Consider the following 18,890-nt stretch of genomic DNA (forward strand, 5'->3'; position numbering starts at 1 on the left):
GTGGACTTCCTTTTCTGCCTTGATTCACTCTCTATTCATCACTCATATCATCAGAGCTAATTTCCACAAATCCTCTGTTTTCACATAAACCTTCTTCCCCTAATAATTTAGTCTTAATGTTATGCAGGATTTGGTGACATGGTGTCTAAACCAGCTCTTTGAGTTTTGAGTAAATTAGTTGGGTTGATTATATCGCTAACATATAGGCACCTCCAACTTTACAACTGACTTATGTTTCAAAGGTTTGCCTTTAAGACTTTTGTGATGTAAGTTATAGAAAAACAAATATCTTATGATATCACTTATAGGAAACAAATGAATTTATTTACAGAGCAGAAGTAGGCTCCCAGACATGGAAAACAAATTTATGTTACCTAAGAGGAACCAAAGGGGAATGGAGGGGGAAGAGATAAATTAGGAGTTTGGGATTAAAATATACACACTACTGCAATATATAATAAATAACCAACAAGGACCTACTGTACAGCATAAGGAACTGTACTCACTATTTCATAATAACCTATGAGGGGAAAGAATCTGAAAAAGTGTATATATATATATATGTATGTATAATGTATGTATATAATACATACATTGTATATGTAATATAACTGAGTCACTTTGCTGTAACCTGAAACTAACACGTTATAAATCAACTATATTTCAATCAATGTATTTTTTAAAATAATAAGCAAAATAAATATTTCAGAACATTATAAAATAGCATGAGTTAAATTAAGCAGGGGAGACTTTTGAACCAGTTCTAAGCTGAACTTTGAAAAGACTTAGAAAAATTCTGACCTGAAGATTTTCTTCCCTGTGCTCAGCAATTGTTTTGTGTGGTTGCAGCCTTTAGTATATATGGAATAGCTGCACACTTCCTCAGAAAAGACCAGTTGACTTAAATCCAGCCTCTTACTCTAGGGCAGGCTGGTAACAGATCTCTGCATAGAGAGTGTTCTAGAAGATGTAGTGTAGATTTCTTGTAAAGTATTACAGTGTGTTAGGCAGTAATGGTATAGGTTATAAAATGGGTTTGGTATTCGCATGTTTACATCTTGACCTTGAAAGGGAATGAGAAATCCTATTTATGATAGACCACAATATTGTGACTTTTAAAATTACAAGTAGCCAGGAATATTAAAAAGAGATGAAAGATTTTTTTTTTATCCTGGAAAAGAAAAACCAATTTAGTGCTTTATTCTTTATATTATGAGTCAGAGAGTGTAGAAGGTAGATATATTCATAGATCGTCAACACCCAGTGTGATAGGTTAAAAAAGCAATTTTAGAAAATGTAACTGAATAAATACCATTCCTTTTTTTTTTTTTTTTTTTTTTTTTGCGTGTTGGAATGAAATTGTCCCATGCTAGTGTAGAAATAACAAAGGAAACAAATGCTTTTAAACATTGCTGTGATGGGGGAGAAATATAGCATTTCTATTTATAACTTATACAGAGTCCCACATAAAAATAGCTCCAACTAGCAGATTTGCTCATATCTGGAATTCAGAGTTGTTGCTGCCCATGACTTGAGGAATTCTAATAAGAGCAACGACAGCATTGGTAAATATTGAAAGTTTGTCATGTTTTCTTTTACCTCAGTTTTCATGTAGGGAGAATGTTTATTCATGAAAAAGTCCTGGCTTCTGTGTTAGACATCTAATTTTTTTTTTAATGAGAAGAATTCACTTGCACCCCTCAACCTTGCCCTGTAAAGTAGGTATATACTACTGATAGTTGTAGTTCTCTCAGTGAACTATTTGTCAGGCTAATAGATTTAACATTTTATTCTAAAGACTAATGTTGTGTGATTGGTGTGACTCACAATATTTAGAACTTCCAAGGTTAATGCAAACCATTCTCTCTTATTTTCAGCGAAGCTTCCTGGGCTATGCCAGTTTTAAAGTGGGGGAGCTGCTGAAGTCCAAGGAGCAGGTGCTGGCCCTGAGCCTGAGGTGGGTCTCAATGCTGTTCAAGTTAACAGCTTATGATATTTATTGAAGACTGGTTGGGTTTGAAAGCTCCAATTCTTGAAGATGTTTAGATGTCAGCTCTCAAATAGCTTGCATTTTTCATTGCATCAAGTTACAGTGAAAGAGCAATTATTCAAGTTCACATTCAGGTTTGTGTTTCAGATTGTCAAAGGTTATCAGCTCTTGTAGGGAAAAAAAAATGACATTATTAACAAACTAGTGGTAGCCAAAGGGGAAGGGGTCGGGGTGGAAGAAAAGAGGAAAGAGATTAAGTATTGTAAACTACCAGTTATATAATAAATAAACCACAGGGATGTAATATAATGCATAGGGATATAGTCTATAATTTTATAGCAACTCTGTGCTGTGCATAATCTATAAAAATATCAAATCGCTAGGTTGTGCTAATACAATATTGCAAGCAACTATACTCATAAAAAATAGTGATGAAACTTGAAATGAAATTTCAAAACATGATGAAGTTTCAAAAAATAATGAAACTGAAAGTAAGAAAGTAAGTGGAAATGATGGGCATGTTATTAAATAATATTTCTGTTACTTATCAAAATGCTACTTTTTAAATCAAGTAAGTTTCTGTGTTGTTAGAAACAACATTGTGATTTATGATAATGAAGGGTGAGCTGATTATTCTCTTTTTAAAGCTTATTTTGTTGCTATACTCTTAAATATAAAACTTTGGACAGATTCATATTGTAACAGATAACAGATCAGAGATGATTTTGAGTATGAATACAAGTAGTTTGGGTGCAAAGGATGTAAAGTTGCACAGCATTTCAATACCAAGAATAGTATTAAATAGAATAATCAGTTCTTTTTAACTTCATTAAAAGTTAGACAACCTAGTAGGTTATTTTCTAACTGTATAATACTTTTTAAATTATGTATACATAGAGAATACTGCTCTGCAATACTTATATGAATGAATATAAAAGTTGTATAGAACACTGTAAATCTTAAGCTGCTCTTTTTTTTTTTTTTTTTTTTTTGATGAAACATAAAGCCCACTCTTAACAGACAATGTATCTTAAGTTTGTTTGCTCTCTGCCTGGCCCCCAAGGACCCATTGTAACCAGTTTATTTCTGTATAGATGCCATGGCTTATGCTGGAATCTGTTGCTAGCTGTCTCCTTTTCTCCTTTTTCCTGATCCTTACAGTTTACCATTTTGACTTGAGAGGCTATAAAATAATTTCAAATCATTCATATCCATGCAGAAAAAATAAATATTGATAGGTTCGAATGAGGTCATCTTCTTTTTGGCTTCCTTTGGGCTGTGTCTCTTAAACATGCTACTTTTTGTTGTTGTATTTTATTTGGGAAGACATTCAGAAATCTTTATAGTTTTTTGATGTTATTTCCAATAAATTTTGGCGGGGATTATTTTCTGTCTAAAGTGTGTCAGTGCCAGCTAAAATGTCTATGTCTCACTGTCACTGATGTCCTAGAGGATATCTGTTACCCATCTAGCATGGCAGTTAGATTTGACCTAAGTGCCCCTGGATTCGTGATGTGAGATGTCAGACATCGAGTGGCTGAGAAACACTAACGGGTCACAGATTTTCTGTGGAAGATGCATGGCTCTTTATTCCTCACCTTGCTGATCACTAACTGCAGTATTGATAGCATCATAACTGCCATTAACATCAGCAGCAGAGGGCATACCATTTAAACGCTGGCTTTCAAACAAACATCAAGGGTCCAGATATTCTATTGAAATGAAAATCTGCTAACATACGCAATACCTGAGAGGGAGAACAGGAAGAAAAGGATCTGGTTCAGAGTATTACACTTAGAATTCCAGGTCTAGAGAAAATCAAGACATATTTCCACTTTTGATTTTACTACTCCTGGTTTCTATTCATTTTATTTTGATTGTATAAATAGGAAACAAATTCAGTAACAAAAGAATTGTATTTTCTGGAAAAAAGAGTGTTCAGAAGCCAGTGTTGAAATGGCTAGATTATTACTTTTTTCCCGTTTCACTCTTTGCCAAATTTGTGGATGTCTCCCTGTGAACAAGGCACATTGTAGACTTGTCTTAACCTTTAGATTTCTGCTGCTTTGTGTTTTTACATCTGTCCTAATTTATTTTCTTTCCACTGACTCGGCAGTCTCTGAAGTATGGAGTTGGAAGAACATTAGGTCAGGGGAGCATTTTCTGGCTGTTAGTTTGGTTTTGTTTTTCATATTCCTTTGCACTGACAACATCTGACTTCTATTCATTTTATATTTGAGTTGTTAATTTTAAAGCAATTGAATTCTCAGATTTCTATAAAACAAATTCCTAGAAATAAGGGCTGTGTGTCAGCAGTGTTCTTTGATGGTGAGGGTCCCCAAATCTTCCTAGTTTCATTTGTATTCACGGCCCCTTTGGGTACCTACTTGTCAGATAATTCAGATTTCAAACTCTCAAACTAGTTCCATGGGACACGGTAGTTTAATGGGGCTACTCTGTCCTGTGTGCTGTGAGCTGGAATTTTTGAACCTTGAACTGAATATTTTTTTAACCACAGAAGACTCAGAAGGTCAAGAAGTGAGTGTGTGTCTTGTTTATAGATTTAGACTCAAATTTCATGAAATATAATGTAGTGCATTTTTGAAATTGCAGAGTAACACTTGTTTGCTTATATTGGGCAGACTGCCTCGGATATGGAAGGTGGCTCCTAATTCTAGAACTCATATTCATTTAAATGCACAGTTACCAAATTTCTGTCTAGGTGTTCTCACATCCCAGTTGGACTTGGTCTCTTTATTTAAAATTAACCCTTTTACCTTTATATATTATCTGCTTTGTTTTGCTCATATAGATTGGTACCTCCTGTCTCTTCTGACTTCTTTCAGATCTGAATCACTTTATGATTTTGTTCTCTAGTTCATTGCCATATATTCCTGACTCCTGCACTATACTGGAAACAAGCTAGGTTCTCGTATAGAGGGTTACAATTATAGACATGAAAGAAACTGAATAATTTTATAATAATATTAATGACAGTAATAGCACAGATAATAGGGAGAGAGGTGGAGTAGGAAGATACTAGGAAATACTTATGCTTTATGTGCTGATAAGTATGTTAGTGATAAGTATTTGTTTCATTGCCCTTTAACAAATTAGCCTCTGATGTTATGATTTTTGTCATTTTATAAATTAGGGAACTGAGGTGTAAAAAGCAGTTAAGTGGCACAAAGTTACAATGCTCTTAAGTCTTTTTTTTTACCTTGCAGTACTTTTTTATTATAGTTGATTTACAGTGTTCTGTCAATTTCCGCTGTACAGCCAAGTGTCCCAGTCATATATACATACGCACACACAGACATTTTCTTTTTCTCACATTATCTTCCATCATGTTCCATCAAAAGTGACTAGATATAGTTCCCAGGGCTGTACAGCAGGATCTCATTGCTTATCCACTCCAAAGGCAATAGTTTGCATCTACTAACCCCAAACTCCCAATCCATCCCCCTTCCCCCTCTCTCCCCCCGCTGCCCCTTGGCAACCACAAGTCTGTTCTCCATGTCCATGAGTTTGTTTCTTTTCTGTAGACAGGTTCGTTAAGTCTTAAGTAGGAAAGCCAGGGTATGAAGCCACACGTTGCTGCCTATAAAGTCTATGCTCTTGAGGACTCCCTTCTTGTCTCCTTTGAGAAAGGAGAAAACTGCTATCTAGTTAAAACCTGTCATATATCATGCAACTTCGTAATAGCAGAACAAAGCCAGCACTCAGGTCCAGGACCACTGGTTCAAGGTGTCTTCCACAGTGCTTCATTTTATACTAAATTAAGACAGAACGAGTGTTACCAGGCCATGATGACAGAAACTGAGAAAAAGCCTGCTAGGTTAAGCCAGGGGGGCCAGGGATGGGGAGGTGGAGACCGAGGAAGCCTGGGGAATCGATTCTCACTCCAGAACCATAGCCCCAGACCTGGCTTACTACCTGAGCACCTAACAATTGTTTCCTTTACCAACCTGCCCTGAGTCTCTTGGGATCATAATAAGCAGACATTTAGAACATCATAATGCTGTTGTAGGATTCCCTAACAGAACGAAGGAGATCTGTCTCTGGGATGGTGCTCAAGGCCAGGGGAAAAATTACATTGCTCTTAAAGTGGTCAAACAATCACAAAAGCAGAAAAAGTAGGGGAGGGTAAAAATTCTTTCTTAGGAAATCCTTCTCAGGAGAACTGAGACAGGTAGAAGTGTTTTGACCTTGTCTAAGCTTTGTTGCCTCACAGTTCCTTATTCAGTGCTGGTTCATTCAGCAAGCATTTATCACAGATTTTTCATATGCTGTCTACAGTGATGTGTTCTTTACCAAAATTTTAAAATAGCAGCAGGGTCCGTATTTTCTGGTTGATGTTGCTAATAATACCATTAATGAAAAAACAATCTCATTATTAATTGAGCATCTACTAGCATGCAAGGGCTGTGTTAGGTGTTTTCCTCCATTGTCTTTTTTAACCCATGCACTTTTATCATCCCTATTTCATAGAAACTTGTCGAAGAGTCCACAGCTGCTAATTAGATAAGTAGGATTAGAAGTTGGTTTGGTCTGACTCCAAAGCTTGGTTTGCTTTTATTTTCCTGCCTGGTAGGTAGCTAACGATCTAATAGAATCCTTGCTTTCTTCTCCATTTTACATTATATTTTTTGGAGAAAAAAAATTTTTTTTCATAATGCTTTAATTGTAAAATTCAATTTCGTATGTCTGTCACAGTAGTAGAGGTCAGTAATTATTTGCTGGAATTTTGATTCACCCAGATGACTTTCTTATATTTTGATGGATGCTCAGTATTAGCCTGATACCATTTATTTCCAAGTAGAACCCACGTAAATTAGTGAATATAATGCAGTCTAAGCATCAGAGTGTATCTGAGACAAGCACCTTTCAGAGTAATGGTGACTGGTAGGTTGTAATTTGCTCGAAAACCCAAAAACCTTACTTGGATTCACATTTATTTCAGTGTTGGTCTTGTCACAGAAACTTTCAGGTCATGTTAACAACTGCTTTCTTATTCCTTTTGTAAGCTTCTACATGTAACTCCCCCAAATTCAGCAAACATTTATGTAATTTTATCAAAGTGGATGTAACAAAATTTTCTTTTTTTTTTAACTGATGTTTATTTTTTCCCTTAGGGTTGGTTTACAGTCTTTTCCTGAATGCAGATGTGTATGAATTTATTCATAAAAAAGAGAATTTGTGTTTCCTTTTTCTTCCTTCTGCCACATTTACAGTATTGCGTCACGTAACACACAACCTAAGGCTTTGATGGACCTGGCTAAATATCTGGTGTCATGTTTTATAATATACAGATGAATAGGAGAGTCTCTGAAGAAAATAAACAATGAGCTTCCATCATTTGTTTTCATATTTTCCTTATTTTCTGTAACATTTATATGTGTGTATATATTCAAGCAACTATCTCATAGAGTGCATGGACAGATATGCCTTTGTACATTTATATTATTTTAGTACTATTTTGCTTTCTCACAAACCTTGACTACTTATTTTCTAGTGTTGTAAACATGTCTTGGAAAAGGTAAGATCCAAATTATGAGGTCTTTAAGGTTAGGTTTTTTTTTGTTTTGTTTTTTGGTATTTTGCTTAATTTAACCTCCTTACTTACACACACACACACACACACACACTTTCATTTTATTTCTAAATATAGGAAAACAAGAAAAATCCCACATGTTTTTAACTTAGTCTCCCAAAAGCATGTTCTTATCTTCAGAGCTGGAAGCAATGTAAAGAAGCAGCTCCATAGACTATGACATGCAGTTTTCAACCCAAGATTACTCAGAGTGATAAAAAAATGAAATTGTCACTAGCATCTTCAGGTTGGGAGCTGAGTTACGTTCTGTAGGCCATAAGGCAGTGCATTCAAGTAAATTTGTTTCTGGAATGCATGAATACATCTGAATCCCCACAGTAACCTGAAATCAACCTTGGCCATAGATTATATAAGAGTTTTAAATGATAAATTTGTTTTTCATTTGAAGTGTAATTAAACTTTTTTTCGTTTCCTAGTACTACTGCTCTTTTCCCGCATGCAAATAATGCTTAAGCACCAATTTACAGACTTTAAAATTGTATGTGTGATGAATACTTCTATAACAGCACGTTTTCATATTAATATTTACCTTAACTTCAGAGATGATTAAAAAAAATCTCATTCAAGCATCTTAATATCATGCATATTTTGAATATATTTTTCTCTCTCTTAAAACTCTCTTCCAGTTAGCTTTTCCAAGTACGAAAAAGTAGGATTACTGCAGAAAGCCCTGATGTTTCCACCACACTAAATCTTATGTCTAAAATATTTTCTATGTTAAATAAGGAGAGTAGACATTGACTAGTGGCTAAAAAGCCTACTTAGAGAGACAAAAGCATATCAGTGATTCATTTTAAGCAGAATAGTACTAAACATTATTAAATGCACCAATGGAAACGTTAGGGGATGAGGATGGTGTTGATGTTTTCCTAAAATCCACATTCTAAACTCTGAACACAACGCATAAGGATAAGGATCCCCTCCCCCCCGATCCCCACCCCCACCTCTGCCCCTTTGGGAATAAGCCAAGCAGAAAAACATGCACCTCAGTAGCAAAGGCATACTCATGCTTGATCCAGATGGACACATATAGGGAGAGCGTGATAGCCCTGCAATGCTTTATTCACCTGGCCTTTGACATGATTCAAAATGAAGACAGGAGGCTCTTCCAAGACAGTGCCTCTGATTCTGACACTGACTCAGACCTCATAGATATGTAGGAACTGGTAACTAACACTATTAGAGGTTTATGATGGGTCCAGCATTTCAAATGTCTTATCTTGTTGAATCTTTTTTTTTTTCTTTTTAGGGCCACACCCTTGGCATATGGAAGTTCCCAGGCTAGGAGTTGAATCAGAGCTACAGTTGCAGGCCTACGCCACAGCCACAGCAACACAGGATCTGAGACGCGTCTGTGAACTATGCCATAGCTCACAGCAATTCCAGCTCCTTAACCCACTGAGCGAGGCCAGGGATCCAACCCACATCCTCATGGATCCTAGTCAGGTTGTTAGCCCAGTAAGCCACAATGGGAACTCTTTATTGAATCTTTTTTTCAGTGTTTTTAATGCAATTTTTATTGAAGTCATAGTTGATTTACAAGGTTGTGGTAATGTCTGTTGTACAACAAAGTGATTCAGTTATACATGTGCATGCATCCATTCTCTTTACGATTTTTTTCCCCACATAGATTATCACAGAACACTGGATAGAGTTCTCTGTGCTATATAGCAGGTCCCCACTGGCCAGTCATTCCATTGACCTCAGTGTGCATCTTCTAATAGCCTTGCTCAGAAGGTGTTTTTTTTTTTTTAATTTAATTTTATTGGAGTAGAGTTGATTTACAGTGTTATATTAGTTTCGGTTGTACAGCAAAGTGAATCAGTCATATATATAAATATATCCATTCTTTTTTCCCTTATAGGTTATTGCAAACTATTCAGTAGATTTCCCCGTGTTATACAGTAGGTTCCCATTCATCATCTATTTTATATAGCAGTGTGTATGTGAAATGTGAAATTATTTCCCTTTGACTAGTAAGCAAAACGAGAAACAACAATATGATTTTCTAAGGTCACATATGTGGGACGGGATGGAAATTAAAAGAGAAGAAGGGTTCTTGATATCAAGGATTTCCTGGAGAATGTATATTTTGTTTAGAATTTTAATATTAAATAATTTGAGAGGTCAGAAGAAACCTGGGCATTTGAGCTTCTTCTTGGGCCCCTTTAGTGACCTGGAACTCAATGTCAGGAGACCGTACATCTTTCTCATTTTCTCATCTGAGAAAGACGTTAGAAAATGCTGAGAAAGATGTTAGAAAGATCTTCAGTGTTAGAAAGTGCTCCTCTTTTATCCCAAATTTTACCAAATTTTAGTGCTTGCCATGTTCCCAGCTTGCCTTCATGGAGTTAAGTAAAACAAATCTCATGCCTTTTCTGTATGAGGGCATTTGAAAGCAGCTTTCTTGCTCAACTTTAAATCTTCTCTCTCTCTCTTTTTTTTTTTTTTTTTTTTAAACTCAGAAAGGAATGTAATCTAGTAGAAAGAGCACCAGACTTTTCCATGAGACCTGGGTTCAAGTCCCATCTTGGTCACCAGCTGTGTCACTCTAGGCATGGTATCTATTCTCTTACATTTGTTAATTGAAGCCTTAACAACCTCCCTCCCAGGGTGACACTGGGCAATTAATTAATAAATGCAGTGAAGTTCCACGTCTGGCCATTCACGTATGGCCATGGGTGTGAGGGAAGAGCACTCTGTAAAGACTGTCTTTCCTTGCTTCTTGCATTAAACTTACTAATTCCTTCACCCATAACTTAATGCTTTGCTTAGTTTGAGAGCTTAGTTTGTTGCAGTTCTTTCTTAAAATCTGACATTAGTTTTTTGTTTGTTTGTTTTTGTTTTTTTTTAATCAATCAGTGGCAGAGAGGATGTTGTAAGCTTTGATCTGGATGTAACAATTTTATGATCTGAGCAATGGATGCTTCCTTGAAACCTAAGTTCTGGCTTTAATCACTCTGATGTCAGATTTGGCTTTTTGTCAGGGGGACAGCTAACCAGCACGAGTCATAGGGAAAGTTTTGGTTGAAACAGGCAACATTCCAATAGAGTTGGGAAAAATATGAAATTTGTTTTGACTTGAAATTTTAGCAATATACCCTTGAAATCGGAACAGAGATTCATAGAAGTAACACAGTCTCAATTGCCTTTAGAGTTTACCAATGCATTTTATTGCTGAATCTATCACAAACTGTCTACAGAAATAAATTCAAGTGATATTTCTGAGGACTGGACTGTGAGAGGGAAGGGAGACATCAAAAATAGAAGTAGGGGCATTTGCTTCCGAAAAGGATCCCGTTCTTATATGGAATTGCATTAATGCCATTCAGAAACAAGACTGCCTAAAATTATTGAAAGGCTCTAACATGAACTGCTTTGTAATAACTGTTAAAATGACATTAATTTATGAAATCAGAGAATGAAAAGTAAAAGAGTATCATGGGCTTAGGACAGTTGAGAAGTAAGAGTATGGGATTTAGAGATCTACCTGAGCCCACATCCTGGCTTTTTTATTGCCTAGCAGGATGGCTGAACTGAGACTCAGTTTTCTTATCTGTGAGATGGAGATGGCAGTGGTGCCCATCTCACAGCCTCAGCTCGCGAGAATTACTAACATGAAATGTTTATAGCAGTTCCCAACACATAGTAAGTGCTCAATAATTGTTAGCTGTAATTATTATTATTATTTTTCTTTTATTGACTGGCTTCTCTAGCCTTAGGTTTTTTTTGATGTTGTTTTTGTTGTTCCCAGGTGAGAATTAGACAAATTGGACACAATCCATCTGAAAACAAAACAAAACAAAACAAAACAAAACTCCAGTGCAAAGCAGGTGCCCATCATCCTTGTTTCCTACTATTAAATTGATCATCTTCATCAGTATTATTATTTTCCATTTCATCCAACTAGACTTTCATTTATCTTTTAAATAATGCAGTGGTACAGTCTGCATTTTTTCTTTATGTTCCTAATCCATTTTCATGAGGCGGGAGGTATGACCATGGAAACCAATTAGCACTTCCTTAGTTTGCATTATTCAAGAGATGTCTATTTGTCAGATTGCAAATTAGAGTTTTCAGTCAGTGAAGGGACAGTGCGTACTTAGAGTAGACTTCAATAGCTCCTCAATTTGTAGAGAAAAGCCTGAAACCTTCCCGTTTTTAAAATGCAAATGGTATAAAGTTTCTATCCGTACACAAAGACCTACCTGCTTAAGAAGTCTGAGAGCTAATTTAGCTTTGAAGATAATTTACAGGAATGATTAGTCCTGCAAAGAATTATATTTGAGCTGAAAATTGTGTATTGGATTTGCCCATATTTACCAAAGTTACTTTCATCATCATCCCCCTGTATTTCTGCTGCTCTGGACACATTTATATCAGCTTTTTACCAAAGAATGTCATTGGGAACACCGGTACCGCTTCAGTTATTATGTGTTCTTTGAATGCAGGTATTTTATGGCAAGTACGTTTGAAAAAACAGTCTTAAAAAAAGTGAAGAGGGTGACCCTATTGTAGGATTTCTCAGAGCCTTCATTAATCTCGAGGCTTTGGGGACCCTCCGAGGATGTTGCCTATAGCTTTTCTGTAACTAATTTGAACCCAAGCAGCTTTCTGCATGGAACACCTATTAACAGCTTATCAGATGCGGTGTTCCAAGAAAAACACTGCCTTGCTTAGAAAATGCTGCTTTGGAATGATCAAAACAACCAGCTGTTTTCCAGAGAAATACACGCACACATTTTCTGTATCTGTTCATCCTCTTTTTCCCACCAGGGGCATTTTCTCTAACACACACCTCTGTCGGCAGGCCTGTGGCCCTCGTCCAAATGAACACTTCGTCCTACACACACCCCGCACCTCGGTTTCTCCCATCACCACCCCGACCCCCGTTGTCCCACAGGCACTGCCAACCCTTGGGTGGCATTTTACGCCCATGCCAGGGCCTGTATAGATACCAGTTTGTGAAATTTGTACGGAATGTGTGGAAAGGGGGAGGGAGTGACAAAATACACGCTCTGTCTTTTATGTTCATTGACGATTCCTTTTAAACCTCCATAAGTGGAGACACACTGATTTTCAACAGTCACCTAATAGTAAGTGGAACTACCGCAGACTGAACTTGAGTCTGCTCTTGAAAGTTCTGCCTTTTGGTGCTTGTTTCTTTCTTGTTTAAACTAAGAAGGATTCGGGACCCCAAGTGGAGCCCGAGCTAAAAATCTCAGCATCATTTTCAACTCATCTTTTCTACAGTTTTCATCCGATTCCACTCTTTTTTCTGCCTTAAACTTTATATGTCTTCCTGCCCCCCCGCCCCCCCCGCCACGAACATGAACAAGAAACTAACTTTGCAAAAACTTCGGCCAAGAGACACAAGAGAGTAAGACTGCTTTTTAGCTTCATCTGCAACCGCACATATAACCCCCGGCCCTGATCACCACTTCCTTTGTCATTTATAGTGGCTTATGAGCACAGAACACTTTCTTAAGGTGCAGTCAGTCTCTGTATTTCTTTGGAAACCCTTCTTCTCAGGGTTTGATCTCAGTTTCAATTTCAGCCAGCAAGAAGAGCCCCAGTGTTTGTATGTGTCGATGGTGCACCTTTCCCACACTGATGTCTGGTTATTTCCACCCCACCCCCTTTTTGCTATCCATTTCCCAGGGTGGTCTTACCCATCTGAAGCCCATGATATTCTCCATATTTACTCTACTTTGGAACCGAAGGGCAGTAGTCTTCAGGCATTTCATTGAAATGATCTGGTTGTCACCTGCTACCCAGGGCTCCTCAACTTTCTATGACCCAACTGATGGGTTTTCTCTCATCAGGCTTTTCAGTGAGTGCCTGAAGAAGCAGGTCAGAACTCATTATTCTTGCTCCAGCTAACACAAGCTTAATGATCACTGGAAGGTCACTATTCTTAACTGTGTTCCCAAGGAGATTTGGCTTTGCTTTTCCATTTACACCTTGTCAGTTCTACTTAATAAATATGAGTGAGCTGTATGGAAGGTACCATCTTTAAGGAACTGTTGGAAGTTACCTGCTCCTTAAGAACCTATTTCCCTAGCATGCTCTAGCCTAGATTCTCTGCCCCAATCCAGTAAGTGAAAATTCACTGATATTTCTTGTTCTGGGGCATATAGCATGGTATCTCATAAATATGGTGGAATGAGATTATTTGCAGTAAGACTTTGGTAAGATAAAGAATTGAGTCAGGAAAAAGAAGACACAATTTTATTTATGAAAGATAGGAAAACTAGAAAGCACACAGTCCTATGATAAAAGGTTTTAAGAAGGTAGAAGATAAGTATGAGATCAAAGATAAAAAGGTGTAGAATAAGAGGGGAGAAAGAAGAGAACAGGCACGTTTATTTTGCTTCACTTAACTAATTTTAACACCAATATAAGATAATTGTTTTCCTCAAGGTTGTGCTACAACAGGGATTGGTTGCTTCTAGCAATGGGCTCAACCTATTGGTGATCCAGGGGGTCCCTTGATCAATGTACTTCAGTTTATTGAAATTTGCTAAAAAATGTTAGGTAATTAAAGGTCCTTCTTTATACATTGTATGGCACTGATGAGTTTGTCACATTATTGGGCAATTTACCATCTTACATAGTAAGATTTAAAAATTAACTGAACTCATTGAGTACAGGCTTAATTGGACCTGATCTAAGTGCTACTGGGCATATATTTCATGACAAGCAAGTGAAAGGACTAATTTTGCTTGTAGATACATGCTGTAAGCTACTTCTTTCTGATGTTCACACATATAAATTGGAAAGTAAACAAACACATTCCTTTAGAGCTTAATATAAAAATTAATTGCTAAAAGCAAATTTAGGATGCCATATTAAACTTGGTCTAATCCTCATATCCATCAAAGACCAGAGCAGATAACTTGAATTTTATTTCATTTTTATCTTCCCCAACATCAATGAGCTTTCTCTAATTCAAAGCAGGTTTAAGCATTTCAATCCTAAACTTAGCAATGGTGTATAGGGGGATTATTTTTCCTCTTATCTAGAATCAAACTGAAGATTTTCCAGGGACCCGCACAGTAAGTAGGAGAGACAGCCTCTAACAGTTTGGGGGTTTGCTTGTTTGTTGGGCAAAGTGCCAACTAACACTAAGTTCGTGGCTCCTGGGACTTAGCTTTAGTACCAATAAATACGAATGGCTTCTATGGCCAAGTGATATAACCTTTAGAGCACTTTAAGGATTGGCCTGTGATTGTAACACTGGAGGAAGTGAAGAGTTCCATTGGTGTCACTGGAAGGAATTTCTTACATTTCTTCATCTGTTTGCTGATGGTAATCATGTCACTGAAGATGAGCTTAAATTATGGGTTCATAAGGAGATTTTAAGAAAAGAATCCCTTTATATTCATTTATACTTTAATGGGGAAAAATATTTTCTCTTTCTTTCATGCCATCTCTTCTTCCCTTGAACCCTCACTATTCCTTGAAACACGTACTATATGAGTGATGCTATCTTTCTTGCCAAATTCGTTGGAAAAATATATTGAGATATTAAAGGATATATGCAGGCTCCTCACAGGGAGGGAAAACACATATAATTGGTTTCATAGTATTTGTTATGAAATTTTATTCTTTTCTTAGAGGTCATCATTATAAATTCTCTGAGTTCAAACATGCTAGTCAGAGACATGATGAGGCAGCCAACTTTTCTTTGAGTTTTAGGGTAAGGTAATTAAAAATGGGAATACATATTCTCTGTAAAGTGCCTTTCCTTATTTACATCCTACGAGTGGATTCCTCTTTGAAAGCTTTCTACCTAATAGAGAAATGTCATCAGAAAAGAAGATTAATGAATTTCCAGGGAAGGAATAAGGAGGGTTTCCTTCTGGAACTAATTTTAAGAGTAGAGTCCTGGGCAACTCTGATGCTGGAGGAGAGGCTGAGAGTAGAGAATAAGCAACATTTTACACCAGCACATGAATACTCATTCGAGGAAAAGAGATCTCCTTTCTACTTTGTCATACAGAAGAATGATCAGAGCATAAAGCTAACTCATGAAGTTGCAGTGCAGACAGTGTGATGGCTGTGTAGATAACCTCTTACATTAGCTAAGACTGAAAACCAAGTCACATCACTCCTGAGAATTGTGGTCCAAACTCAGCATTAACAGGACAGGTAGCTTTAGGAAGCAGATTTTTGTTTGTTTGTTTTCCAATTTTATCATCTCAAAGGGAAAGGTCTGGAAAGGGTCCTGAATGCAAGAGATTCTGTCCCTGTGGAGTTGGAAGAACGACCCTCCCAGTACGTGGACGTGTTCACCGACTGAGAAACTGTCTGAACCCCATACCTTTGAGAATTTTATGCAGGGTTCATCAAATAGGTATGCCTGAGTATTCACTCAATTTCCAGCCCCTCTCCCCTTCATGGAAGATAGGGTGTGGAGTTGAAAATTTTTTCTAATCTTGTCTTGGTCTTTTTGGTGACCAACTCCCACCCAGGAGCCCAACAATCATTGCCTCATTAGAAGAAAAGATGCTCATATCACCCAGGAAAGTCCAAGGAGCTGTGTCAGGAACCATGGTCAGACCAAACATGAGCACATAAGATATTCTTATTGCACTTATCACTTAGAGTATTGTTAGGATTTGGGGAGATCTGTGCCAAGAATCAGGATAGAGACCTTTATATATATATATTTCTATTATTTGGCAATCAGTAATCCAAAAGATAATCGAAAGATAAACCCAAGCAATATTCCAGATTCCAAAACACTACTAGTACTTGTATCCCCTCACTTCTTCTACTGCTTCCACCACTAATCCCATCATCAACAAAATCATAATTACTGGGTGTTTGCACAGGATGTCTCCCAAAATATCTTATAAGGTAGGTAATATTGTTACTGTTGTATAGATGAGAAACTTAGGCTTGGAAGTATTAAGTAAATCGCTCAATACCATATTGCTGGTAAATTCCAGAGAAAATGTAAATATAGAACGAATAAGAGAGAAGATAATTTATAGGTTTGCAATAATAGACTTATTTAAAGGAAGATGAGCCAGATTCAATAGTCAAGGTCATTTTCAGATAAAACTTTCCAGAGACCGCCAATGTAATTCAAATGAGTTCTCTAGGCTTGAATCAAAAGTAATGAATAATGACTAATATGAAGTTCTATTCTGGCAATTTTTACAGTTTGAGGTTTTAAGAGTGTTATGCCCTGAATGTTTGTATCCCCACAAATATATCTGTTGAAGCCCTAAACTCTACCATGATGTTTGTTGGCAGTGGGGTCTTGGGGAAGTGATTGGGGTTAGGTGCGGTCATAACGGTGGGGCCCTCACAATGGGATTAGTGCTCTTCTAAGAAGAGACACCTGAGAGCTTGCTCTCTCTCTGCCATGTGAGGGCACAGGAAGAAGGAAGCTGTCTGCAAGTCATGAAGAGGTTTCTCACAAGCATCCAACCTTGCTGGTACCCTGATCATGGGCTTCTAGCCTCCATAACTGTGAGAAAATACAATTCGGTTGTTTAAGCCACCCAAACTAGGATATTTTATTACAGTCTGAGCAGACAAAGACAAAGAGTTATCAGATTCTGATAGAGTTCTTTGAATAGACTTTACAATCATATTCCTCTTATATTGACTGTGGTTTCTTGTTTTTAGCAGTAAGAATTAAATTGTAAAAATTACCACCACTGCTGCACATCTGTGGTGAACCACAGATATGGGGCTCTGCTTCTTGGGATGGAGTTAAAGTTGTCAAGAATAAGGCCTACTTCAAAAGGACCAAGAGAACTTTAGAAGAAGGCAAGAGGGCAGAACTGATTGCTATGCTTGGAAATGGTTAGCAATTCAGGGTAAAAATATTTGCCATACACTCAAATATGGAATGATAGTTCATGTAGTCAGCAGAGAGATCATTTGTTAGGTTCCTATGCCTGTATTGAAGAGGCTTTGATAGTCTGTGCAGCTTATACTCATGAACTTCCAAAGTGTAGTGTGAAGGAGTTTTGTATTTGTGTGCAATTCACATTGGAACTACCACTGGAAGTAAAGCTTGGGGGGCTCTGAATGGAGCTGTGAAATGAAGCTTTTCTTTTATCTATCTATCTATCTGTCTATCTATCTACCTATTTATTTTTTTCCGCTGTACAGCATTGGGACCAAGTTACATATACATGTGTACATACTTTATCCTCCCATTGTTGTGTTGCAGTGTAAGTATCTAGACGTAGTTCTCAGTGCTACACAGCAGGAGAAGCCTTTCCATCCCTCACAGAACCAAACAATTCTCTGATTATGGTTCAGACAGCAAGGAATTCAAGGCAGAAGTACCTTGGAATCGTATCATGGATGAGAACATTGCAGATCACATGTGAAAGGAGATGGTTATGCTTACAAGTAACAGTGCACTCAGTACCCAAAGAAGGTAACATGAGGAGATGGACAAGACACAGAGGAGATGGACAAGACTGCTTATGCTGCTGTTTGATGAGAAGACACCGAAGTCAAAAAGAGGAAGTGGAACTCTCTTAAAATGGCTCTTGCTCAGAAGGTAGATTGGGGGCTCAGAGAACAAGTTTCCTCAGAGTTCTGGAGTAGGCTGGTGAAAGTGGGACCAAAACACCACAGTCCTATGAAGAATTTTTCAAATAAGGACAACCAGAGTATTGGCTAAGAAGCTAAATTTAAGGACATTTAAAAGTTCCCATAGTTGCAACCTTTTATTTATTTATTTTTAGGGCTGCACCTGCAGCATATGGAATTCCCAGGCCAGGGGTCGAATCCGAGCTGCAGCCACCAGCCTACACCACAGCCACAGCAGTGCTGGATCTGACCACAGCTGCGACCTACACCACAGCTCACGGCAACACCAGATCCTTAACCCACTGTGCAAGGCTAAAGATCAAACCTGTGTCCTCATGGATACTAGTCTGGTTCACTACCATTGAGCCACAAAGGGAACTCCCATAATTGTATCTTTTAGTTTTCAGAAATAATTAAAATTAATACAATAAATAAAAGCCAGATGTGGGCTTCTGGTTTCTACTGTGCTTTGACAAGTATCAGCATTGCTGCTGACTTGAGAGGTGGCCATGAGCCTTTCCATTTCTCTCCGGTCCTCAGGTTCTTCAGCATGTTTTGGGTGAAACCTGAGCTTACTTTCTGCTCTAAGCATTCTCTGATTTTATTCCATCCTAATACTGAGTTCTGAGGAGTTTATCTTGGAATAAAAGAGAAAAGAGCTGCATCCAAGGTTATTGAGAGCTAGTGAAACTTTTATTGGGAACACAAACTTCAATT

The 18,890-nt window shown here is 37.5% G+C and overlaps 1 protein-coding gene across 12 annotated transcripts in view; it reads left to right on the top strand.

Moving 5' to 3' along the window:
• Positions 1-18,890, top strand: part of INPP4B (inositol polyphosphate-4-phosphatase type II B) — a 743,160-nt gene that overhangs the window by 463,769 nt on the left and 260,501 nt on the right. For 11 of the 12 annotated variants that reach the window (XM_003129178.6, XM_021100667.1, XM_021100673.1 and 8 more), the window contains one exon: positions 1,878-1,957. In XM_003129178.6, coding sequence (XP_003129226.3) covers positions 1,878-1,957 — 80 coding nt within the window. Of the gene's footprint in view, positions 1-1,341; positions 1,566-1,877; positions 1,958-18,890 lie in introns of those variants that run through there. The other variant, XM_021100675.1, reaches the window with a different exon arrangement.

Source organism: Sus scrofa, chromosome 8, assembly GCF_000003025.6.
Source record: "Sus scrofa isolate TJ Tabasco breed Duroc chromosome 8, Sscrofa11.1, whole genome shotgun sequence".
Lineage (NCBI taxonomy): Eukaryota > Metazoa > Chordata > Mammalia > Artiodactyla > Suidae > Sus > Sus scrofa.